Below are 25,263 nucleotides of genomic sequence, written 5' to 3'. Positions count from 1 at the left end.
CAGTTATAGTGGATGGTTCATATTGACGAGACAATGCATCGGCTTTAGAGTTCTTAGAACCAGGTCTATACGTAAGTACATAATTAAAGTGAGTGAGGAACAAGGCCCAGCGAGCCTGCCTGGCGGACAAGCGCTTCGCCTCCCCAATATAAGACAAGTTCTTATGATCTGTTAGAATAGTAACAGGGTGTAGTGTCCCTTCCAGTAAATGTCTCCACTCCTTTAAAGCCTTAATGACCGCTAACAATTCCCTCTCCCCGATGTCATATCTGCTCTCAGGCCCAGAAATTTTTTTAGAGAAGAAACCACAAGGGTGTAACGGTTTATCCACCCCTAACCTTTGAGACAGAACAGCCCCAACTCCTGTCTCAGAAGCATCGACCTCGAGCAAGAAAGGCAGAGTCGTATCAGGATGAACTAGAATGGGAGCTGAGGCAAAAAGTTCATTGAGAGTCTTAAAAGCACCAAGAGCTTCCTCAGACCAGAACTTAGTATCAGCCCCTTGTTTGGTCATATTGGTAATAGGCGCAATGATAGAGGAGTAACCCTTAATGAAGCGCCTATAGTAGTTGGAAAACCCAATAAACCTTTGGATAGCCTTGAGTCCTTTGGGCAAAGGCCAGTCTAAAATAGATTGGAGTTTACCAGGATCCATTTTAAAACCTTCCCCAGAAATCACGTACCCAAGAAAGTCTACCTGAGCCTGATCAAAACTGCACTTCTCCAATTTGCAGTATAGACCATGTTGCAGAAGTTTGTGTAACACCTTTCTGACCTGTCTATGGTGAGTCTCAATCTCCTTAGAGTGTATTAGTATGTCGTCCAGGTAAACAATAACACAATCATGCTGAAACTCCCTAAGTACCTCATTAATCAAATCTTGAAATACTGCAGGAGCATTGCATAGTCCAAATGGCATAACAGTGTATTCGTAATGGCCATACCGAGTATTGAATGCCGTCATCCACTCGTGACCTTGCTGGATTCTCACCAAATTGTAAGCCCCTCTGAGATCTAACTTGGTGAAGATTTTGGAGCCCTTAAGACGATCAAATAACTCGGTAATCAGTGGGATAGGATAGGCATTTCTGACAGTTATTTTATTCAAGCCTCGGTAATCGATACAAGGTCTCAGCGTGCCATCCTTCTTCTTAATGAAAAAGAACCCCGCCCCGGCCGGAGAAGAAGACCTCCTGATAAATCCCTTTTCTAAATTCTCCTGAATATACTCCTCTAGAACCAAGTTTTCCTGAACAGACAAAGGATATACATGGCCCCTCGGAGGCATAGTCCCGGGTAGAAGCTTAATTTTACAGTCAAATGACCTGTGTGGCGGCAAAGAATCGGCATTCTTCTTGTCAAACACTGCCCTTAAGTCTAGGTAAAGGTCTGGTATTTGTCTCTCTGTGGACTGAGTAGGATTCTCCTGTATGTTAATATTAGCTAATGGAGAAACCTTGCACAGACACCGATCCTGGCAGCCCTGGCCCCACGAGAGTATCTCCCCTAACTCCCAATCGATAATAGGGTTATGTTCTTTCAACCATGGGTACCCCAGAACTATGGGAACGGAAGGAGACGAAATGAGCAGAAGAGATAAATTCTCCACGTGTAGGACACCAACACCTAACTCAATGGGTATGGTCTCACGAAAGATAACAGGGTCTAGTAGTGGTCTACCATCTATGGCCTCAACGGCCAAGGGTGTCTCCCTTAGCTGGGATGGGAAATTGTTTTTACTAGCAAAGGCTTGGTCGATAAAATTCTCAGCAGCACCGGAATCTATCAAAGCCATAGCCCTTACTACTTCCCTCCCGCAAGTTAAGGAAACTGGTAGCAGAAGCCTGTGATCTTTATAATTAGGAGTAGAGGACAAAATAGAAACACCCAAGGCCTGTCCTCTAGAGAGACTTAGGTGCGAGCGTTTCCCGGGCGGTTAGAACAGTTCGAGAGTAAATGACCCTTAACTCCACAATACATACACAAACCCTCTCTTCTCCTGTACTGTCTTTCCTCCTCAGAGAGGCGGGTATACCCTATCTGCATAGGTTCAGGAAGCAAAGATACCGTGGAGTCAGGACTTGGAAAAGCGGGGGCCAACCTAAAAGAAGGTCTCCGGTTCCTCTCTCGAGTGTTCTGTCTCTCTCTTAAACGTTCATCTATACGAGAGATGAACGAAATTAAATCCTCTAAATTCTCAGGGAGTTCTCTGGTAGCAACCTCATCAAGGATTACTTCAGATAATCCATTCAAAAATACATCCATATACGCCTGCTCATTCCACTTGACCTCCGACGCCAGAGACCTGAACTCTAGTGCATAATCCACCAGTGTTTGGTTCTCCTGTTTCAGACGCAACAGTAATCTGGCGGCATTAACCTTTCTACCTGGAGGGTCAAATGTTCTTCTAAAAGCAGTTACAAAGGCGTTATAGTTATAAACTAATGGGTTATCGTTCTCCCATAATGGGTTGGCCCATCTCAGAGCTTTCTCAATAAGTAGGGTGATAATAAATCCTACCTTTGCCCTATCTGTAGGATAAGAGCGAGGTTGCAATTCAAAGTGGATACTAATTTGGTTTAAGAAACCACGACACTTCTCAGGAGCCCCACCATAGCGTACTGGGGGGGTAATGCGAGAAGAAGCACCCACTGTGGCTACCTCTAGACCTGAACCGACAGGAGAAACAGGGGTATTACGTATCTCCTCTGGTGGGTTATTGGCACGAGATAATAGAGCCTGTAGCGCAAGCGCCATCTGATCCATTCTGTGATCCATGGCTTCAAACCTAGGATCAGGAGAAGCCAGCTGACTGTTTGTACTTGCAGGATCCATTGGCCCTGTCGTAATGTCAGGATCGGGACAGGGATCCAACACGCAGAGTACAAACAGTAGCCAGATACGTATACCGGACCTTAGAATGGCCGGACTAACGTAAGTAGTACAGTATAGAATGGTCAAAGACAAGCCGAGGTCGAGGGTAACAGAAGACAGGTAAGCGAGAGACAAGCCGAATCAAGGGTAACAGAGATAAGCAGAGTAAGGTAAACAAGCCGGGTCAAAACCAAAAGGGATAATAGAATACACAAGCACTGAGTGACTAGAACAAGCTAGAACCACGACAGGGCAATGAGCTAATGAAAGAAGCTCTGTTAAATACCCTGTTCAGAGCAGTAACCACGCCTCCGAGGCTTCCTGATTGGTCCTGCAGCAATTGAGTGACAGGTCGTTCCGGAGGAGTGTCCTGATGACAACTTCCTGCCTAGATGCTGTAAAAGGCAGTCACTCCCTCGCGGCCGGCCTTGCATGACCGGATAGACCGTGGGGAAGGGAGCCATCAGGCCGTCTGGATGGAGGAACAGCTAAGTCTCTACCTCTTACGGAGGTAGAGACCACAGGTACCCTGACAAGTGCTTTATGTTATATGGATCTTCCCATTAAAATGACAGTTTATGAAAGTGTGGATTTCTTTGAGAAATCCGTTATGAACCATCTTCCTGGTTGCCAATCAGACAGCCAGGGATGTTTTTGTTCCTCCTTCAGTTAGTTCCACTCTGCTAGAGTGTGCCTGCCCTGTCTTTCATGTTCCCTGTAAGAATACATAAGATTGTGCTACGCAACTCACCTGTTGCCCCTACTTCCCCAAGTAGGCACAACATTAGTTTCACACCATCTCACACCTATGCCAGTTTCTGATGCCATACGCTGTAGATCTGCCCCTTTTATGGTGTTTTGGTGGCATGGCTATCAAGGAAACACCCTTGACCTGGCCTATAAATATTTGAGCTTTACATCTGTTCAGTGCCCTGTTGTAGTTTTCATTCCAATTATCCAAGAGTGTGTATTTCTGATTCCTGCTTTATTGATGTAGATAACCAAAAAACAACACAGAACTTCGGGATACGGCTGGAAGTTAATCTGAAAGGAACATAAAAGTATACAACAATAGTGAAGCACAGTTAACACGTTTTTTATGCGCTGAATACAAATGCACTCACAGAATTAAGTAGAATATATCGCTCATAGGGTGCCTCCCCTGGTTAAAATGGGGGGTTGATAATCCCTTGGCTCCTTTATCGGCTTCCTTAATGATGCTCAGGACTCCAAACTGGTAATGGTAGAAAAATATGTTTTTTTTTTATTGATTAAAAGTGAATAATCACCATCAATATAAAATATATTTAAAAGAAAGAACGGTATGGTCCTACGCGTTTCGTTCTGCAAAGAACTTCATCAGGGACCGTATACAAAATAAGATCAAATCAATATGCAATTACAGCATGTGAAAAATACATCCTATTCCCCCCATCCCCGAGTCCTCTTTAAATAGGGCTACTCCCTGTGTCCATTGGTGGTTCCGTGGGTGGTGTCCAGTGTCCGTTGCTTGATTGGTTCTATGAGGGAGCTGATCAGCTGCTTTCCATCCTCCTCGTAATACGTAATACGAGGAGGATGGAAAGCAGCTGATCAGCTCCCTCATAGAACCAATCAAGCAACGGACACTGGACACCACCCACCAACTACTCAATTAGCTGAAGTGGTCTGGGTGCCTAGATTGTTCCTTTAACCTTGCAGGCTTAATAAGATGGGATCACTGCACCCAGACCACTTAGGTACCACTAGTGTCCCTTTAGCTTTGGTATCTGTATGTAAGCCAGAAGCTATTTTACATTGTGCAACTGTACACTTAGAATGGAGAAGTGTTCCAAGCTCACTAGCACCAATTGGAAATATAGCTATTTGTTTCATATTATGCACATCCTATGCATTGTGGGACATCATGCACAGTATCTGAAGGACAGATACACCCATCCTGAACCATGTTGGAAGAGGCATATCGCAGGGCCGGACTGGGGATACAAAGCAGCCCTGGAAAAATCTATGCCAGCCCCATAAGTCCTTGTGCTATGTAATGCATGTGTGTTTTAATATGCCAAGCACTACCAAGCCTCAATAAGCAAACCAGTAACCAACCTCATTCTGATGATTTGCATTAACAATGAAACAGCTGTCCAAGAGTGGTTTGCTGGCTTTGCATCTTTTCCTAAGTTGTGTTTCAAGCTGTTGTATACAGCAAACACAGACTAAAAGGAATCCATTTTTAAAGTGGAATGAGGCAAAAATGTGATTCTTTGTTAAACTAATTTGCATATGCCCACCCAGAATTCTTTGCGGTAGTAACATCACAGCAGATTTGTGATTTCTGTGGGAAAAGCAAGTCGTATGGCTTGACTGGTGTGCAGATTTTTGTTTAAAGGGACACTAGAGCCACCCAGACCACTTCAGCTCAATGCAGTGGTCTGGGTGCAATGGCCCTCAGCTTTTAACGCTTCAGATGCAAACATAGCAGTTTCAGAGAAACTGCTATTTTTACATTTAGGGTTAAGTCAGCCTCTAGTGGCTGTCTTCCGGACAGCCGCTGGAGGCATATAATGCTTCCATCGCGCAGAGCTTCCATAGTAAAGCATTGAAAAATGCTTTCCTATTGACAGCTTGAATGCGCGCACGAGGGAGCCCAGCGCTGGAATAAGGTAAGCTGCTAAAGGGGTTTTAACCCATTAAGCGCCACAGGAGGGGGACCTTGAGGGTGGGGGCACCTGCAGGGCACTATAGCGTTAGGAAAACCGCTTTGTTTTCCTGACACTATAGTGATCCTTTAACATTGTATTAACTAATATTTTGAATTAGAAAAAGAAATATACATATATATATATATATATATATATATATATGTGTGTGTGTAAATATATGATTTGGTATATTTCTTTTTCTAATTCAAAATATTAGCCCTTTCAGGGTAAAAGCATACAGTAAAGCATACTCACATACAACAATCTTACTGACACAAGCTCATTGATATACATAAGCTCATTGACATAAAAACACAAGCTCACTAATGCACACAAATAGGCTCACTTACAGACAATCTCATTGACACACACAGGCCAGCTTACTGGTACACACACACAAATTTAGTACAGACAAACTCTGATTATACACACACAAGCTTACTACAGACACTACATACAGACAAGCTCAGACATACTCATGCCCCCTACAGAAGAGCTCACTACAGACAAGCTCACTGACACACACAAGCTCACGGGCACACACATGTTCACTACAGACAAGCTCACGGTCACACACATGCTTACTACATACAAGCTCACCACAGGCAAGCTTACTGACACACACATGCTCCCTGCAGAGAAGCTCAGACACACACACACACACAATCCCTACAGACAAGCTCACTGACACACATACAAGCTCACTCACTTGCAGGCACACACAAGCTCATTAACTAGCAGGCACACACACAAACATACAAACATAAACTCACTCACTAGCAGATGCACGCACACACACACACACACACAGAAGCTCACTCACTAGCAGATGCGCGCACACACACAGAAGCTCACTCACCCACTAGCAGATGCGCGCGCGTATACACACACACACACACACACACACACACACACAAAGCTTACCGGACACTGGTAGGCGAAGGTGTCAATGTCTGGCCTCTTCATTCCAGTGAGGTCAGCGGCTTCAGTCTGGGGCAGAGGCTTGTTTTCGGGAGGCGGGGCTTAAGTGCGGGGGCAGGGCATGCAGCCATAATTGCTGTACACTGTACAGGGAGACTGACAGGTCTCCCTCCAGCCGCCGGCAGAGTAATTGCAGCTGCAGCAGCCTCCAGCTCCTCCCTCATTACTCCCCTCGGACTGACCCATGCTGACACAGTCCGAGGGGAGAATCATTTAAATGAGAGGAGCCTGATGATTAGGGCTGTCTGCCCGTCCCCAAGTGCCGCGGCCCACCGGGAAATTTCTCGGTATCCTGGTGGGCCAGTCCCCTAGGCATATGTATTCTCCATGTAAGTATATATTTGAAACTCTACATATCTTCATATTGGTATGTAATTAATTATCTACATAACTCTGAAGATTTCAAGTAGCCAAAAAGGGACACCTTCATTTTAGGGGTCAAGTAAACATGTGGCCAAGGGTAGGGTGGTTCTGAGAAATTTTGGTAACTAATGGCAATTTAATCAAATAACATTTTAGAAACTGATTTCTAAACACATTTATTATAGTTTAAAGACGTATTATTATGAGTGTTATTACTGTGGAGCTCGGTTAAACATTCAGAGATGCCAACACTATAAAGCTAATAGAAAAGAAGGAGATTGGGATAGAAAAGAGGGCCAGAGGGAATTGGGCCCAAAAATAGGGACTTTTCCTCCTAAATAGGAATTTTGGGAAATGTTATGTATGATGTGTAGATAACAGAGCTTGTTGACACAAGACCAGAAATTCTGCATGTAAAACTGTTATGTACATTATCTGAAGAGCTGAGGGTTTACCATATACCCCATTGTTTTCACGAACAAAGCTTTACATGTGGTTCTGACTTTTACTTAAATGTTATAAAGGACTCTCTCAAGATATTACTTAGTTGAGTGACTATGGGGGCTTGCAGATGAAACTTAGAGAATGTAAATGGGGTTAGGGGTCCTTCTTCCCTTATAACCTATGCAAAAAGTATTGACATATTAAAGCTATTAGAATATCATGTTAACCCTAATTAACGTTAACATTTCAGAGTAACCTATATTATTATTATTTTTTATTTTTTTATATAGCGCCATCAGATTCCGTAGCGCTGTACAAGACTATATGTCTTTACATTCCCATCCATGCCGTTCAATCCCATTATACCAGCAATACTATGGAAACATTAATCTTATTCCAGTAATATATATATATATATATATATATATATATTATATATTATATATATTGGAAGGAAAAGATATGCACTCTATGGTCTTTGAAAAAAAATCACTGGTATTTAATATCCAATGCAATTACATAAATACGATCGACGTTTCAACCTCTTCAGGTCTTCCTCAAGATGGAAGATCTGAAGAGGTCGAAACGTCGATCGTATTTATGTAATTGCATTGGATATTAAATACCAGTGATTTTTTTTCAAAGACCATAGAGTGCATCTCTTTTCCTTCCACTATCTATACCCAGAGTGGGATTGCACCAGGGCATATTTTTTCACATTTATATTCCTTTAAAGGGTGAGTGCCACTATATCTGTGTGTGTGTGTGTGTGTGTGTGTGTGTGTGTGTGTGTGTGTGTGTGTATGTATGTATGTATGTATGTATGTATATGTACATGTTGTAATTATATATATATATATATATATATATAATATCTCTATCTCTATCTATCCATGAAAGCAGGTATCAGCACTCTTGTATATTTAAAAGTCCAAAATGTATTGTTATAAGGTTAAAAACGATCAAAGTTTCAGTCCTACATAGAGGTCTCCACTGATGAAAGTCCTCTATGTAGGACTGAAACGTTGATCGTTTTTAACCTTATAACAATACATTTTGGACTTTTAAATATACGAGAATGCTGATACCTGCTTTCATGGGATGGATACTACTAGTCATGGTATGCAAGCACCCGGTTACTAAGGGACTTTAGCGTGAGTGCAAGAGCAATTTTCTTTTTTATATATATATATATACACATATATCACAGTTTCTATTTTATTAATATTATTCTAGAATAATAAAAACATGCAGTAGTATTGGTAACAGTGGGGGAGGGGCATAGACAAAAATTGCTAGTGAGTGGAAGTTATTTAAGTATGCATAACATGATAAAATATATATGTGTGCAACTGTTCCTTTAATGAGTTCTATAAGATTTCCAAACTCTGTTTTCTCATTGTGTAACATGGAATAATTAGTTTACTTATAAAGCACCAACTTATAATCTGCCGCTCTGTATAGACACTGCTGACAGATAATTGGTGACATTACAAGTTTAAACACTCCTAGAATAATGGGAAAGGAAGGTTCTGCTCGTAAACATGTATAGTCTGGAGGATACGGATTCATTTTAGAGTGGCTTGCTCATTATAATTTTTGTTTTGTTGTGCCGGAGGCAATTTGCATGTAAAACATCAGTGGTGTTTCTTGCCTGTGTCCTCATCACCTTTTAATCCGATTAATGGCAAATACTGCATATTTCTCCTTCCCTAAAGCACTGTGTCTGTTTTATGTTGGATAAATTGTCCCTTAGGAACTTGTTAGTAAATGTGATGTTGAGTAATATTACATCATGCCTTCACCCTCCGATTTTAGCGAAAGAAGCTAAAGAACACTTTTGAAATGTTTTAAGTTTAAGATCGGATCTTTTGTCGACTTCGTAGTCATTCCAAATGAGAGACTTTGTTAACAAGCTACATACAGCTCTGCAGAGTTGGCGTTATCCTCAGGGATATTTGAAACAGACATGCTACCTGACACTTTTTAAATATAAATTAGTTTAAAAGAAAAAACAAAAAAAACACTCCTATTATTTTTTTTAAAAACTTCTAGTGCCTTGAAAGGTTTAACCAGAAGTTCCAATGCAAAGCCCTCCAATTAATGCCAGTCATCGACCATTGACAGCCAACAACCATAGGCAAAAGCTGCCTGTGTGAAAATATTGGGCATGTGTGAGAAGATCCCACTGATGACAGATGTCTCGCAGGAATCTTCCTACCGAGTTGTGTTGTAATGATGTGCATGACAATACACCAATGGCACAACTCCTGACAAGTAAGACTGCCAAGTGCTACAGAGAGGAAATGGCAGCTCTAAATGACTAGTACACACATGGATACATGAAATGTAAATTCACTTAATTTGCAATGTATTCATCGTCAAAAACAAAACCGAAAACTTGGAGGATATAAAGCATTGGAGGTAACACGCAGTCCTTTGTTTAGCCTACATAGATCTTTGTAACAAATAAATATATGGGGGAAATATAAGTTAAACGGACACTTTAAGCACCGAAATAGCTTTAGCTTAGTGAAGATGTTTTAATGTATAGATCATGTCCATGCAGTCACACTGCTGTATTATCTGCCATTTAAAATGTAAAGCACTTTTGTTCTGCACCTGTAAAAGGAAATATATTTGGAATCTGTGCATATTTGTGTATCTGTTATAATGTGTATTCCTAATGCTATAGTGTCCTAGTCACTGTTTAGGTACCCGCCATGGTTTAAAATGGGCTAAGAAACCATCTGATTGAAATAGCACAGTTTCACTTGGCTATTTCTGCGGAAGCTCCTCTAGTGGCTATCAGTATGACAGCTACTTGGTACATTTAAACCCTGCAATGCAAATATTGCCGTTCCTTCAGAATGGCAACGTTTTACATTACAAGGTTAAAACAAGAGCGACATTGCACACAGACCACTTCATTGAGATGTAGTGGTCTGGGTGTCTATGGTGTCCCTTTAAGCAGTTAGTATTGCAGTTACCATGTTTATCTCCCGTTTTTCAAATTAGCATAGGATCCACCGATATTGTGGTATTGTGGGGATGACATGGTGGGCATAGCACCCATATTTGTGATAAGTGATTTCAAGTTGCTTGTGTATGCTGTTCGCTTGAACTTCTACCATTGCCATTCCCAGGGAACACATGATAGGAAGAGGTTTTAAGTGATAAGTAACTTTTTTTACATCTTGGATAGTAGCAAAATTACATTTTATACAAGACAATACTCTTAAGAGAAATTTAAATATGTAATTTCAGGTTGTTCATTGCTGAAAGAAGCATGTCAAATATTAATTTCAAATGCAATTTAGAAAAAAAAATAAAAAAAAATAACTGATTACTGTGACAACAAAGCTACATTGACACATTTACCTAATTCAGATCATGTTCTATGAGTAGATATTCCTCAGATGGTGATAAACTAATGGCAGCCCCTATCATGCTGTACAATGCATCAGCCACCATGTTACTTCGCCTTTACATTTCTGAAGTTCTCTAAATTCGTATTATTTAGCAACAAATTCCACAGTGCTGTACAATGTGGACCAACAGGCAAATATTTGCAAAGACGAGTTGGACGTACAGGGAGAGGACGTTCAGGGCCCTTCTCCATCAAGCAAATCAAACATACCAAAAATCTAATTAAAAATCAACAATTGCTTGTGCATTTGTTAATTTTATTTAAACTATTTCCCTGTTTATTTTCATTTACCAGCTTTGCCAGGCGCAACTATGTATTGTGCGTGAATGAACAGTAATTCTCCCTTTTAGGTCCATGGAAGTCAAAGTATAGATTATAGATTAAGATATCAGCCTGGTGCCAGTAGATATCCCTGGAAGATGATGTGTGCATATTTTAAATTATCTCTGTAATGTATTACTAAAAACTGCTTACATTTTATGTAGTAAGTAAAAAAAAAAAAAAAAAAGTCCCTTCATCATAGTATAATGACTTAATTTACCATTTTTTGAATTTTCTATTTCTGTTCAATGTTCAGTTGGTGTTTTTTTTTTTTTTTTTTTGTGTGTACTTTAGAGTTCTCATTGAAATTGTTTGTTGAAAAATTCTTATTGAGTTTGATATTTCTTCTGGTCTACTTCAGAACCGCATCGGTGCTGTGGGCCAGCTTCACTATGAACTGGGGAAAGTCCTGTGTGATATTCACTCTTCAGATGGAGTTGTGCTAGCTGGGTAAGGAAAACTGAAACCAAAACTAGACTTTAATGATTATCTTCATCCTACACTATTTGATTTGTACTACATCATCTGTGAAAAATATGCATGTTTTATGGTGCTAACGTGCAAATGTTTATTATTGGCAAACATCTAAGATCAAGTAATGCTAATGCACTAAATTTAAAAAAAAAAAAATCTTAAACCACTGCTGCACTCATTTCACATATTTTTTAAAATGGGTTTTATGGAGGATTATTAAACCTCTACAGTGTTGCACTTTTTTTCCTCCTGTTGATTTAGCGCAATTGAAACCATCTTTCAATGACCACTTCTGACAGCTTCTCCTCCTGAGATTGCTTTCAATATATGCACTGTATGAATATAATACCAGTGTGTTTGTACGGAGTGGCTGAGTGATGGAGAATCTTGTGTTGGTTATTAAAGATTCATCAGGCGGTTACGAAGCTTGTTTTCTGGGTCAGACCTGCAATCCCTTTTCATTTGAGACACAGTTGGCTGCGGTTACCTCACTTCCAATCGATGTTGTATACACTGGCCTTTCTACAGTTACAGCTCCCTGAGGAGCCTCTTAAAGCCACAGGGCTTTCTTTCTTGAAGTATATGATCTCGTACTTATGCTGAGTTCACTTTGGGACAGCATTACACTTATGTTTTCTTTTTAGATTCTGCTTATACACGTGGAAGTAGGGAGATGAAGATTACCACTGCAGTGTTTGCATCCTAGTAATGTCTTGACAGTGATTAATATTTTTATGTTGCTGTTATTTGAGATACCTTTCTTAAAAAAATATTAACTTTTTTGTATCCTAGTATATAGTGGGTTGCATATTCTATAGTTATCGGTACTGCCAGTTGCTTTCTTCGATAGTTTTAAGAAATGATTAAACTGATGTATTTTATGAGTGCACGTTTAATAAGAGAGTTCTGTACACTTGTAACACGTGTGGATGAATTTATGTTTGTGCCTGACTTTCCTGAGGAATATCTGCATTGCCACCAGCATAGTTCATAGTAGAGATGCACATTTTGGAAGCGAGCACAGATGTGTGTTTTACTTACATTCTTATATCAATAGCATATGAGCCAAAATGTTAGATGATGATGTAACTGCAGCTAAACATTTGCTTGCAGCTCTGTAGAAAGCAGACTATTCTAAAAGGGCTTTTGTAACTGTGTCTCTACTGTATCATTTTCTGTAGTAAAACTGGTTTCTATACTACTAAAACGAAATTGAATTCTAGTGAAGTGAACACTTCTATATTTTGAAAGTTGTTCTAAGTGTGGTATTGTCCAAGTAGCTAATTGTTTGAACTTCCTGTACTGGGTACTTCTGCCCTTCCATCTGTCTGCATGGCTTCTTTCTTCCAAACACATGACATCACCATATAAAGATCATATTACTAAACAAAGAGTGGGGGTCCAGTTACAGTAAGTGTGCCTCTTGTATCGGCAACCTCACCCCCTCGCATAGGAGGGGCTGGGCGAAGAAGACTACATGATATCTATAGAGAAACCCATAGTGTCAGCCCATGCGACCCTGCAGCTATCGCTTTCAAAAGAGCTTTTAATTGCTTGGTAATGTGAGAATCGAGTTACCTCAACTCACAAAGGGATGGTAGTAAATATTGAGAACCAGATATGAATGTGAAAGGTTACCTTGGCATTGTGGGCATTTTCAGGCATATTGTAGTATTACAAAAAAAAAAAAAAGGCTCAAATTACTGTGAATGTATGCCTAGGATAAACCGTGTAAAACTTAATTATTGTCAATTCTTTAGGATTTAACATGACTCTGTTTAAATCAAGAATAGGCAAAATCTGTCTTTTGAGATGTTGTGGACTACACTTCCCACGAAAATGAAAAAACAAACAAACAAACAAGTCTATCCCTAAAGGAAATGTCTAAAATGTTCTGCAAATTTTAAGGTTCTCATTTCTGAGACTTTACATATTGCAGCAAAAGCAATATATACAAATAAATCTCAGTATTAAAGTAACCTTAATTAATGTCTTACTTTTTGATGTAAAAAACAGAGGAGGAGGTAAAAATGAAAGAATATTCTTTGAAATTAAAACAAAAAAATAAATATTTTAATTAAAAATGGAAAAGTAACTTTTCCTTTGGAGACTCTGGCGTGATGTGGACCTTTGTGTCACTGGCAGTGTTCTCACACGGCTTCCCTGGCTTTGATTTCTCCTGATACCAGAGCTTATGTAGTTTTTGAAGGCGCTGTATTTAAAATTTGAAATGCAGATGAAGAAAAATGTGTGTCTCTGAGCTGTCTATTATTGAGTGTGAATGTTAATAAACTGCTACACTTTTCTGTATTTGGCATTAGTTGCCATCATTTGTTCATATTCCTATGGACGAATCAGGTTACTATAATAACAATACAGTAAATCCCACAGCCCAGGCATCATTGAGAAGAGGGTTATTAGCCAGTCTCACTTTTATATTAAGAGCAATGCCCTCTAGTGGTGGTTGTAATTAACACATTTTTCCACAAAGTTTTGTGGGATGGATTGTCTTCTCCTCTCTTTACAGTGGGAAACAATCCGACATAATTTCATATTCTTGCACTTTCTGTACATCACAAACATTAAGTGGTTGGATTCAAATATTGCATACGTTTAGGCTGTCAGTCCTGAAAACAAAAGTTAAAGTTTGACTTTTTGTTTTGTTTGTCTCTGGTAAAGCTTTACTTATTTGGCAACATTAACAATAATTATTTTCAGCGAATCCTCCAGGCTGGGGTTGAGCCTTCCATTCTGAAGAAGATGTTTAAAAATTACAAATCCAGAAAGTGTGAGCAAATATTTCATAAAAGTAATACTATAGTCTCCTACAACCACTAAATACGATCAAACTGGCATCCACATCATGAAAGCCAGACGTTCAATAGGATGATAAATGATCATGAATAAACAAAAGCATTCCTGACACGTGTTTCGTTGCTACATAGCATCTTTGTCAGGGGCAAGAGGTCTTTTCACAGTGAAGATGCCAGTTTAGTGAGTTGTGTATAGTGGGAGATTGATCGCCTACGGTGTGTGTGTGTGTGTAGGTTGCATCACTGTTGTGAGGCACCTTAGGCAATACGACCTAGACTCTTGATTGACTAATATTGGCACCTTTAAGCTGTCTGATTTTCAGGAGATCTTTATACTGTGATGAGGGAGGCTTCTTTTATTGTTCCTTATTAGGAGATAGATTTCCTGACATTTCTCCTTTTGCTCTTGTTGGGAAGGGGATCTTCCTTCTGTGATATATTCATAACATTGTGTGATTTTGTTTGGTGGCTGGCTTAGAGTGATAAGATAATATTCACTCTTACCTTCATACCTAATTATACATTAGTTCACACCCTTTCTCTCTTAGGCTATCTATTTTTTATCCTCCTTGTGCAGATATCAATATTATTGATACTAAGTACAGTAATGTTTCTGTTGGCATGTAGCAAATAAAGCATAGCTTGAACACTTATCTTGTAGCTATCTCTTAGCTATCTGCAGACTGCAACATAGTATCCACAACTTTTTGTTCTCACTTTGTTCCTTTTGTGACAATTAGTACTAAAGTTTAACATTTTAACCGTGTAGCCTCCCTAATTGTGATAACACTTTTCTCTTTATTTTATGTATATTCTAGTAGTATAATACAAACTTCTGTGCTATCTTCTAGTAGTATTATTTACCAGGATTTAAATTGCTATACTATTTGACTTAATTTCAAGAAGTTAAATGCCCATTAAAGGCTCTCAGACCACTTCATCTTAATGAAGTGATCTGGGTGCAGTGGCCCTTTAATTTTAACACTGCAATCAAAAAACAGTGCCTTTTAGTAGATACAGCAATGTTTTGAATGCAGGGTTTAGCAGATCTCTAGTGGCTGTCTTTCTGGCAGCCACAAGAGGAGTTTCTGCTGAATAACCAAACCAGACTGTTATTCAATCAATGCTGCTCATAGAGAGCAAGGCGCCAGCTCAGGCAGGAGGTGGTTGTGCTATGCACTCCCTGCCACATTACACCCATGGTAAATCCATCTTTCCTTTACTACTATACTATGTGATTGTGTATAGCCCCTTGTATATAGGGCTTAGCAGCTCTGTGTATGGAACGGGTGGAGGCTGCCAGTTTCATTACTAAAGTTAAAGTATTCTACAGTCACAGGCAGTTTTTCCTTGATGTGACTGGTCCGAGATAGAATCTTTATGAAAAGATGTTTTTTGACTGTGTTGAAATTTCTTTGAAATATACAGAAGATATACCCAAGACAAAATAAAAACGAATTTGTCTCATGCCGTTCCCAGTCTTTGACAATAGTCAGAGTTTCCACAGAAGGTGGTTGAAACTACCTAATCAGAACATCATTGTATGATGTATATTGTTTATTGTATGATACACAATAGATTAATTGAAGAAGAATGGCAGCAGCGAGGATGGAGAGCTTTAGGTAAGTTATTGCTGCTCAGTCGGCCACCTACATAAAAGTGGACATGTCGCCTTATATTATAAAACCTAAATAAAATGCCCACACAGGACAGTGCCTTATTAAATGTTGATGGCAAAGATAGGCACACTGGAGGCTGGTTATCATTGCCACCCAAAGTTGGACTGTTTAGTTCAGGGAAGGTACATAAAGTACCATGAACGCTACACTCATCCTTGTTTTGAACAATTACTCATTTTAGTAGTATTTTTTTTTTGTGGGCAGTCAAATACTTTTTCCCTAGACTTTGTTCTTCCTTCCTCTGCAGGTTTATAATTAAGTTCCCAAGCATGGTGATAAACAGTATTTCGTGAAAAAAACACTGTCAACCAAGTAACCTAGTGCACAATTAAAGCCTGCTTTATCTAGCTTAAGAAAGAAGTTTGTGAAATGCACATTTATCATTTTACTTTCTCGTGTTTTAGTAAATCCTAAAGAGTTGATTTGTCATGGTCTTTTGTGGTCTTCTGTATACAATTTTGGAAATTAATGTTGTTGTTTTTATGTATTGTAAAAAGTGGCATATTTTTAACCTTTAGGGCCTATAGGTTAAACTGTATCACAATCTCTTCAAGGACTGCATAAATCATATTGTAAAAGTGATTTTTATTGTGGAACAATAATTCATATTAAATTAAGTCTATATTTCCATACTGTACCTTTGTTATTTTCTGTGATAAAAACTAAAATGGATACATTTTGACGCCAAGATTGAGTGCCCAATGGCTGACAATTAGACAGCCTGTCAGCACCACTTCTCGATCATTTGATTGTGGTTGGCATGAGATTTCGATGAAGACATCTGGGGCCCTGGAGGGAGATTGCGGCTATTTTTCTCCCACCACTGGACCTCTTTGTACTTGATGATGTCTGCCTATGTTGTTAGCCAGGCTGGCTTGCAAGCTGGCACAATATTCTCTGTCCTGGGCATGTGTTCTCTGCTTTTTCAAAGCCATTTCATTAGGGACAGTATTTAGCTCCTGCACCCACAGTTCCTCCCCTTGGAAACACCATGTGCAAATCATGGAAGTCTTATTTTTTTGTAAAAAATGTTTTACCAGTTCTTTAGCCTTCTTTTTTGTTGGTTAGGCTTGAACACTGTTTTGGACGTGTTGGAGACAATGCCAGAGTGACCTCCTTGTTCCAAAAACATACAAGACAGATTATGGAACCACATTGCTCAGCTGTCACACAGCTCTCAGCTGGTATATATGTAGAAACACACAACAGGACTGTCTCTGCTCTCTTAATGAGGCTTGCTAGAAAAATATTACTGGGAAATTACCTACGTTTAAGGTTCCAGTATTGTGCTGTAATAAATTTCTGACCCAGATAACAAGCTGTATTTTATCGTTGGTGCTACCATCTTTGTTCTGCTATCTCTGTGTGGTGATATTGAACAAATTTAGCATGTGTGGTTAATGTGCATAACAACTTTATTAGCTGTAATGAGATATTGCTCTAAGCTTGCTACTTGGTCTTCAAATGGGCACAAAACCCAGATATATTCTTCTCTATGTGTAAATATTTTGCAAACAGAGCTCATCTCACCAATGCTCACTTTCCTTGTGCTATATAGGTATCCGAATTTGAAACATGTATTGTTTTCTTGGCTCCTAGTGCCAAAATATAGTATAGTGCAAGGAATGCAAAACACCTCATTGAGGTTGGATAGTCCACTTCTCTGGTAATTGTTAATTGCATGGCGAGTAGTGGTCACGTATTGCTATATACAAAAATCTGGAGAGAATTTAAAGTAGAGGCACAGAAACGTCAGATGATGTCGGACGTGTGGATGGGGTCATCTCCAACATAGTTCAGGGAGTTTACCTTGTCCATCTTAGTATAGACTCCAACAGCTAAGACAGAAACTTAAAAAATTAGTATCTTATTTTATTTTATATAATGAGTTACATATACAATGTTTGGATTATCCTTTTAAATGCAATACAAATGTATATATGTGTGCCTACTCACAATGTAAAAATACATTTAGCCCTGTTTAATAGCCCTGTTTGTGATATAGTTCCCTTTGCTGCCAATGTGGGGAATGTTTCATTCTGATGCTGTATTTCGAAGAACAAGCCAAAATGGAGAATACTAAGAAAGGACAACAATTCAATAGTTTGCCTGTTGGTGGGGCCCTGCTCAGTTCTCAAACTAGTTTTAGCTCAACTTGTGCCATTATAAAGGGATCATAAACTATTTTCAAATCAGACTGACTTTGCCCTAGAGCAGGTCAGATCCAAAATGATGGCAGTCTCCTTATAAAGCAGACAGGGAAAGCCGTGTGATTATTACAGCCTTTGTAGGCCTCATCAATGAGGTGAGGGTAATACCCCTCTTACCTTAGGCACACTATGGACAATTAGCAGGAAGAAACACATACCTAAAAGGACACTCCGGTCACCATAATAATTTCATCTAAATGACACACTCTTACATTAAGGGGTTAAACCGTTTTTGAACGGTTTATGTTTGCCTCCAGCGCTGATCTACAGTAGCATCTGGCTTATGGATCTCTTTTACAGGAATTGCAGAATGACACTGATTGGCTTACAGCGATCAGTTGTAAATAAATACATAACTTGTGTCAAATCATGCAATAACCTGGCAATCAAATCTACATGTTTAAAAATAAAATAATAATATTCTAAGTTGAATGATATATAAATTGGGTTTCTAACTCAAATTATGATTTGTTAATTCCTTAGAAATATGTGAAATATTTTTTATAAATGCCTTAAAGGGACACTCTAGTCACCAGAACAACTACAGTTTATTGAATTTGTTCTGGTGAGTAGAATCCTAACCTTCAGGCTTTTGCTGTAAACACTGTATTTTCAGAAAAAATGCAGTGTTTACATTACAGCCTAGTGATAACTTCACTGGCCACTCCTTAGATGTCTGTTAGAGATCCTTCCTGGGTCCTTGCTCTGCATGCAGACACTGAACTTTCCTTATAGAGATTCATTGATTCAATTCATCTCTATGAGGAGATGCTGATTGGCCAGGGCTGTGTTTGAATCATGCTGGCTCTGCCCCTGATCCGCCTCTTTGTCAGTCTCAGCCAATCCTATGGGGAAGCGTTGTGATTGGATTAGGCTACCACTTCTGATGATGTCAGCAGACAGCTTGTTTTTTCTGAGGCAAACAACATGCAGATCTACAGCTTCAGGCTTGAATACAGTAAGATGTTGCTATATTTAGGGAGGCATGAGGGGCCCAGGGGGGCTAGATGGTGGTTTTAACACTATAGGGTCAGGAATACATATTTGTCTTCCTGACCCTATAGTGATCATTTAAGCACAAAACTACTGCATGAAATGTCTGGATCACATCAAAACTGTCTAGCACCATAACTGCTATTTCCTTGATTGATTGCTTTAAAGTATTGCATTCTTAAAGAGGTGCTTCAGGTGCGTGATATGCAAAACATAAAACCCCTTTGTTAATGAATAAATAAAGTATAGCTATAAAACTATAGCAGTTCAAAAAGTTTTCTTTATAGGTTTTACATGGGATCGCAGTGAAGCTTTGCATCCATGTGCAGTAGACCAAGTCATAACAGTTCAATTTATGAGATGTGTATGACTAGTCTGTTTCAAAGCATTGCGCGGTCCAATTCTTGTTTTCTAAAGATGTCAAGGAAAATGTAGCAAATCCTGTTGTATATGGGGGGTATTAAGATGTTGATGTGCTGTAAATATACTATTAACATGATGCACTTTTAGATTGTATGCTACAATTAAATTGGTTCAGTCATGCAAATTAATGTCTGGAATTGCTGTTCTTGTAATCGTGAAATCTATTTTTCCAGGTATACTTCAGGAGACGTCCGTCTTTGGGACACCCGTGCTTCAGACCATGCAACATCATCTCTGAAAACCACCAGAGTTATTACTGATGTTGGGTCTAACCTTCAAGTTTCTTTTGTTCAGATAAATGCATGCTTGGCTGTTGCAGCATATGAGGATGGTGAGTTATTAATTCATTATTGTCTTTACGTTATTGCTCTAAAGTACATAGATTGAGATATAAATAGATAACCATTAGCATTTTCAGTAGTAGCAGTGGGTTAGATTATTATTTATTTATTTCTTTAACAAATTGGCTTCACCCTTCCCACCTCCTCCTTAATTTTCTTTCTATATATCCGTAAAAGTTGAATGTATAGGGGTATGGCTTAGCAATTCACCAAGATTGACGTGTGAGCTGCTTGATCCTCGTGAGAGACCTTAAAGGGACACTATAGTCACCAGAAGAACTACAGCTTATTGAATTTGTTCTGGTGAGTAGAATCATTACCTTCAGGCTTTTTGCTGTAAACACTGTCTTTTCAGAGAAAATGCAGTGTTTACATTACAGCCTCGTAATAACTTCACTGGCCACTCCTCAGATAGCTGTTAGAGATCCTTCCTGGGTCATGGCTGCCTAAAATGCATCCAAACATTCATGATCTCCTCCCTCTGCATGCAGACACTGAACTTTCCTCATAGAGATTCATTGATTCAATTCATCTCTATGAGGAGATGCTGATTGGCCAGGGCTGTGTTTGAATCATGCTGGCTCTGCCCCTGATCTGCCTACTTGTCAGTCTCAGCCAATCCTATGGGGAAGCATTGTGATTGGATTAGGCTACCACTTCTGATGATGTCAGTAGAAAGCTTGTTTTTCTGAGGCAAACAGCATGCAGATCTACAGCTTCAGGCTTGAATACAGTAATATTTAGCTATATTTAGGGAGGCATGAGGGGCCCAGGGGGGCTAGATGGTGGTTTTAACACTATAGGGTCAGGAATACATGTTTGTGTTCCTGACCCTATAGTGATCCTTTAACACAGCGAGAAGGTCCGCCGCAAACGACAAAATTCAAACGACAAAATTCCAGGGCAGCAAGGGTCCCTGCACACCATGGCACAGAAATCTTAAAAAAAACAACAACAAAAAACGAAGCAGAAACCCACATTACAGATCTCGGCCCTGTCATCCCAAAATGGCGCAGACGGCCTAAGATCGCCTGCATCCTGCTCAGACCGCAGTGACGGCACGTGTATATCTATACACACAAACTCCAGCGACAGACTCCTCAGTACAGAAGATGCTGCTCGACTTACAGTCCTCCATGCAGGCAGAATTTGCCAAGCTGGCCAGGGATGTGAGATCTGACATCCAAGCTATAGCTGAAAGGACCAACCAACTAGAGGATAAAACGGAGGAGATAATTGAGGCCCACAATAACTTTGCTTCCTCATATACACAGCTCCAAACAAGGCTGGATAAGCTCGACAACAAAGTGGCAGATCATGAAGATCGCGATAGGTGAAGCAACGTCCGCCTGAGGAGCATATCGGAAGATATATTGCCCCAAGACCTAGCCATTTTGATGTCGTCTTAACTTCTTAAGCGCAAGGTACATGTGAACGACCACTAAGGCCCCCTTGTCTTAGCTTCACTATGGAGCTCTTCAAGTCACTGGTACCAGACCTTTTACCCAGAGACCTACTCCTGGACAGAATACATCGCCTGCCACGGCCACAAAACCTACTGCAAGCCTTACCGAAGGAAGTAATTACCAAGCTACACCACTTCACAGCTAAGGAGAAAATAATGCAGGCCGCCAGATGCACACCGGATCTGGAGGGCAAATATGCGGCAGTAAAACTCTTCACAGACCTGTCAGCTTCAACATTCCTGAAAAGAAAACTCCTGGCACCGATCACGCAAGCACTGCACATGGAAAACCGGAAGTACAAATGGGGGTTCCCAGTGCGCCTCATAATATCACACAATGGCACAACGAGGCATGTTACCATACTAAAAGAAGGAGAAAGGCTGCTCAAAGAGTGGAAGATACCGATAGAGATATCAACACAACATGCAGCTCCAGGGAGATCCCACCTTTCGCCCTCGAGAATTACCAAGGACTGGCACAAGGCAGCGGCAGTGGAGTGACAAATCCACTGATCCACTCGGGAAGAACTCTCCCTTGATCTAGATTCTGATTGTCTCCTGCAGATAGGATATACCGTTTATTACCTGTACACTTGAGCAATTATTTTATGGCAGGTTATTAATGTTTAATATGTCCCTCGCAATATTAATCTTTTTCCTCTTAATCAATTTTTATAGTCGTTAAGGCCTAACCAAATTGTGCTGTCGTCTTAACTTTACCCCTGGAAGGGAAACCGCCGCAAGGTACATGTTAACGACCACTAAGGACCCCTAGTCTTTGCTTCACTATATGGGGCATAATTATCTCTCACGGGAGGTAACATCCTCCACAGGCTCACAAGAGCCATGCTTAAACCGTCTTGATGGATAGTTGTACATAGTTATGGTTTTCTCTTTAAGTTTCTTTCCACCCCCCCTCCCCATCCTTCTACTGAGTCAACCTATCAACCTAATGAGCCTGAGAACAACGTGTCTCACCACACAAGTGACACGGTAACTTATACACAACATGGTTGTTACCACTCAGTATTCGAGAATATTGCATTAAAATATGTACTCCCCTTGTTGAGGCACAAAGAACTTTTAAAATGGTCTGCTTTCTGGAATGGAATGTGTGGAAAGGTGTGTGGAATTAGTCGACAGACAGCTAGCTGCACAGACCCCCAACAGCCTGATCAAACGAAAACACCTCATGAGAACAGGTGCAATCAAGCACACACCGGGCATCACAGGTGCAACTCTAGGAGCACTAGAATGAAAAGCTTTCAACCTTCTCCAAACCACAAATTAAAATGTATAACATTTACCGCATTACGCCTTATCTTACAGGCACCTTCAATACCCTTTAGTAGGTAGCGAACCCACTCAGGGACATACTTGGTCCCGCGGCCTTACCCCTTACCAGCATATAAGGAATAATATGATATCCTTATATGGCACTAAACATTGTTTCCCTAAATGTTAAGGGCTTGAATTCACCCCACAAACCCTGATTAACCTTGGCTGACGCGGAAACATTTAATGCCCACGTGCTCTCCTGTCAAGAAACACACTTTAAATGGGGCAAGAGGCCGAGACTCAACTTAAAATTTTATCCGTATGACTTTCATTGCTGTTTTAGACCAAAAAAAGAGGGATGTCAGTACTAGTAAGCAGTTGTGTTTCCTTCTCCCTGGTTAAGAAGACACGGGATAAGGAGGGTAGATATCTGGTATTGCAATGCTACATTAATCATTAACCATACACTTTCATAAACATTTATGGCCCACGTGACAATCAACACGTTTTCTTAGACAAGATCCTAGCCTTGGCAACCCTACAGAAGTTCGGTGATGTAGTAATAGGTGGCGACACGAATTTCCTCCTAGACCACGCCCTAGACACCTCAGCTACCCGCTCATTATCCCTGGCCACCAGCAAGAAAATGGAAGCCTTCTCAATTAAACTGAGACACAAACTTCTGCAATGTGGACGCATGGCGAATATTCCACCCAACAGAGATTCCTCATTCTCCTTTCCCTAAAAGAAAAATTTCCTACCCAGGGAACAGGATCGTGGAGACTCAATGAGACACTTCTACATAACACTGATACTGTTGCCTCAATAAGGAAAGCACTTGAGTATTATTTCCTCCTCAATAAAGCAACTGATACAAACATTACCAACCTATGGCAGAAATTGCAGAGGCCATAAAATGCCTCCCAGATCCAGACGGCTACTCCAATGTTTACTATCGTAAATTCACAGACCTACTCATACCACACATGGTGACACTTTTTAATGAATGCTATAGTAAAGGCGCTCTCCTAAGCGACATGTTACCCTGCCAAAACCAGGAACAAGGTGCCCCCACATGCCAAAACTTCTGACCCATCCCCTTTTGAACGCTGATGTCAAACTGTACGCCAAAATCTGGCAGACGGGTTGGCTGGCATAATAACACACATAATTCATGCGGATTAATCCGGCTTCGTGAGGGGCAGACAAGGGTCGGACAATACCTGCAAAATTCTTAATATCATCTCCCACATGCAGTCCTTCAGAGGCGTAGGTCTTCTTTTGGCGTTAGACGCGGAGAAGGCATTCGACCGACTGATCTGGAAGTATATGGAAAACGTTCTCTTAAATTTTGCTTCCCTCCTGCCTTCGTAGTAGGCATCCTAGCTGTCTCTAATCTATCCAAAGCACGGGTCTCTAATGCAGGATTTCTGTCCGACCGTTTCCACATCACTAATGGATCCCCCCTACTGTTCATCCTAAGCTTAGAGCCACTAGCACATAAAATCAGACAACAACCTGATATACAGGGGGTACGCTTGGGAAGAGAAGTCTTTAGTCTGTCAATGTTCGCTGACGACATACTACTGACCTTGAATAACCCCACTGCCTCAATCCCAGCCCTTCTTCAACTCCTGAACGACTATGGCACTGTCTCGTATTATTAGTTCAATCAAGCCAAAACACAAGCCCTACCAGTCGGCATGCCGACACAAACAGTACAACACCTCACACAGCAGTACTCTTTTGATTGGAGGAAAACTAGTATCACATATCGAAGGGTCAAGCTAGATCCTTTGCTACAGGGCACCTTCAAACTGAACTACCAAACTTTACCGCAAATGTGTGCCTCTGCTATTGGAAAATAGAAAAAGTCAAGTTGTCTTGGCTGGGTAGAGTCAGTACTACCAAAATGGTTATACTGACAAAATTACTGTACATGTTCCGCATGTTACCCATGAATCTTCCAGCCTCCCTCCGCAAACGTAACCAATCGGTCATCAACCAATTCGTGTAGGACTCCCTCAGATCCCGAGTATCGCTCACCCTAATGCAAACACACTCCTCTAAAGGTGGAGTAGGGCTTCCTAACATAACTGTATATCTTAAGGCCTATTTGTTAGAATCGGCAATTAGGATGCACACTACAATGGGTTGACATGGAAAACTCCTAGATTTCGGGTACCTCACTAATAGATATCATGTGGACACCCAAACACCTTAGGCGTAAGAATACACCACTATACCCAACCTCAAGACTTTCCATACTCCAATGGGACCATTTCCGGGCCAGAACAGGCGATAACAATAAATTCCAGTTAAAAGCTCCAATCACAGCCCTGTCAGGGATGTCCCTGTGGTTTACGTTTCACTCATGGCTTCAAAAAGGTATACAATTTATAGACGACATCTGCACCCAAGGTCGCATTACCCCCTCCCCAGAATTACAAAGCAAATACAACTTACTTTACTTGTATG

The 25,263-nt window shown here is 40.4% G+C and overlaps 1 protein-coding gene across 2 annotated transcripts in view; it reads left to right on the top strand.

Moving 5' to 3' along the window:
* FBXW8 (F-box and WD repeat domain containing 8) overlaps positions 1-25,263 on the top strand; it is a 169,566-nt gene that overhangs the window by 44,712 nt on the left and 99,591 nt on the right. For both annotated transcript variants that reach the window (XM_063454201.1, XM_063454200.1), the window contains exons 4-5: positions 11,471-11,559; positions 19,875-20,032. In XM_063454201.1, the coding sequence (XP_063310271.1) occupies positions 11,471-11,559; positions 19,875-20,032 (247 nt within the window). The remainder of the gene's footprint in view (positions 1-11,470; positions 11,560-19,874; positions 20,033-25,263) is intronic.

Source organism: Pelobates fuscus, chromosome 5 (assembly GCF_036172605.1).
Source record: "Pelobates fuscus isolate aPelFus1 chromosome 5, aPelFus1.pri, whole genome shotgun sequence".
Taxonomy (NCBI): Eukaryota; Metazoa; Chordata; class Amphibia; order Anura; family Pelobatidae; genus Pelobates; species Pelobates fuscus.
Note: the sequence above shows the minus strand (reverse complement) of the source record. Positions and strands in the feature narration are given on the sequence as shown.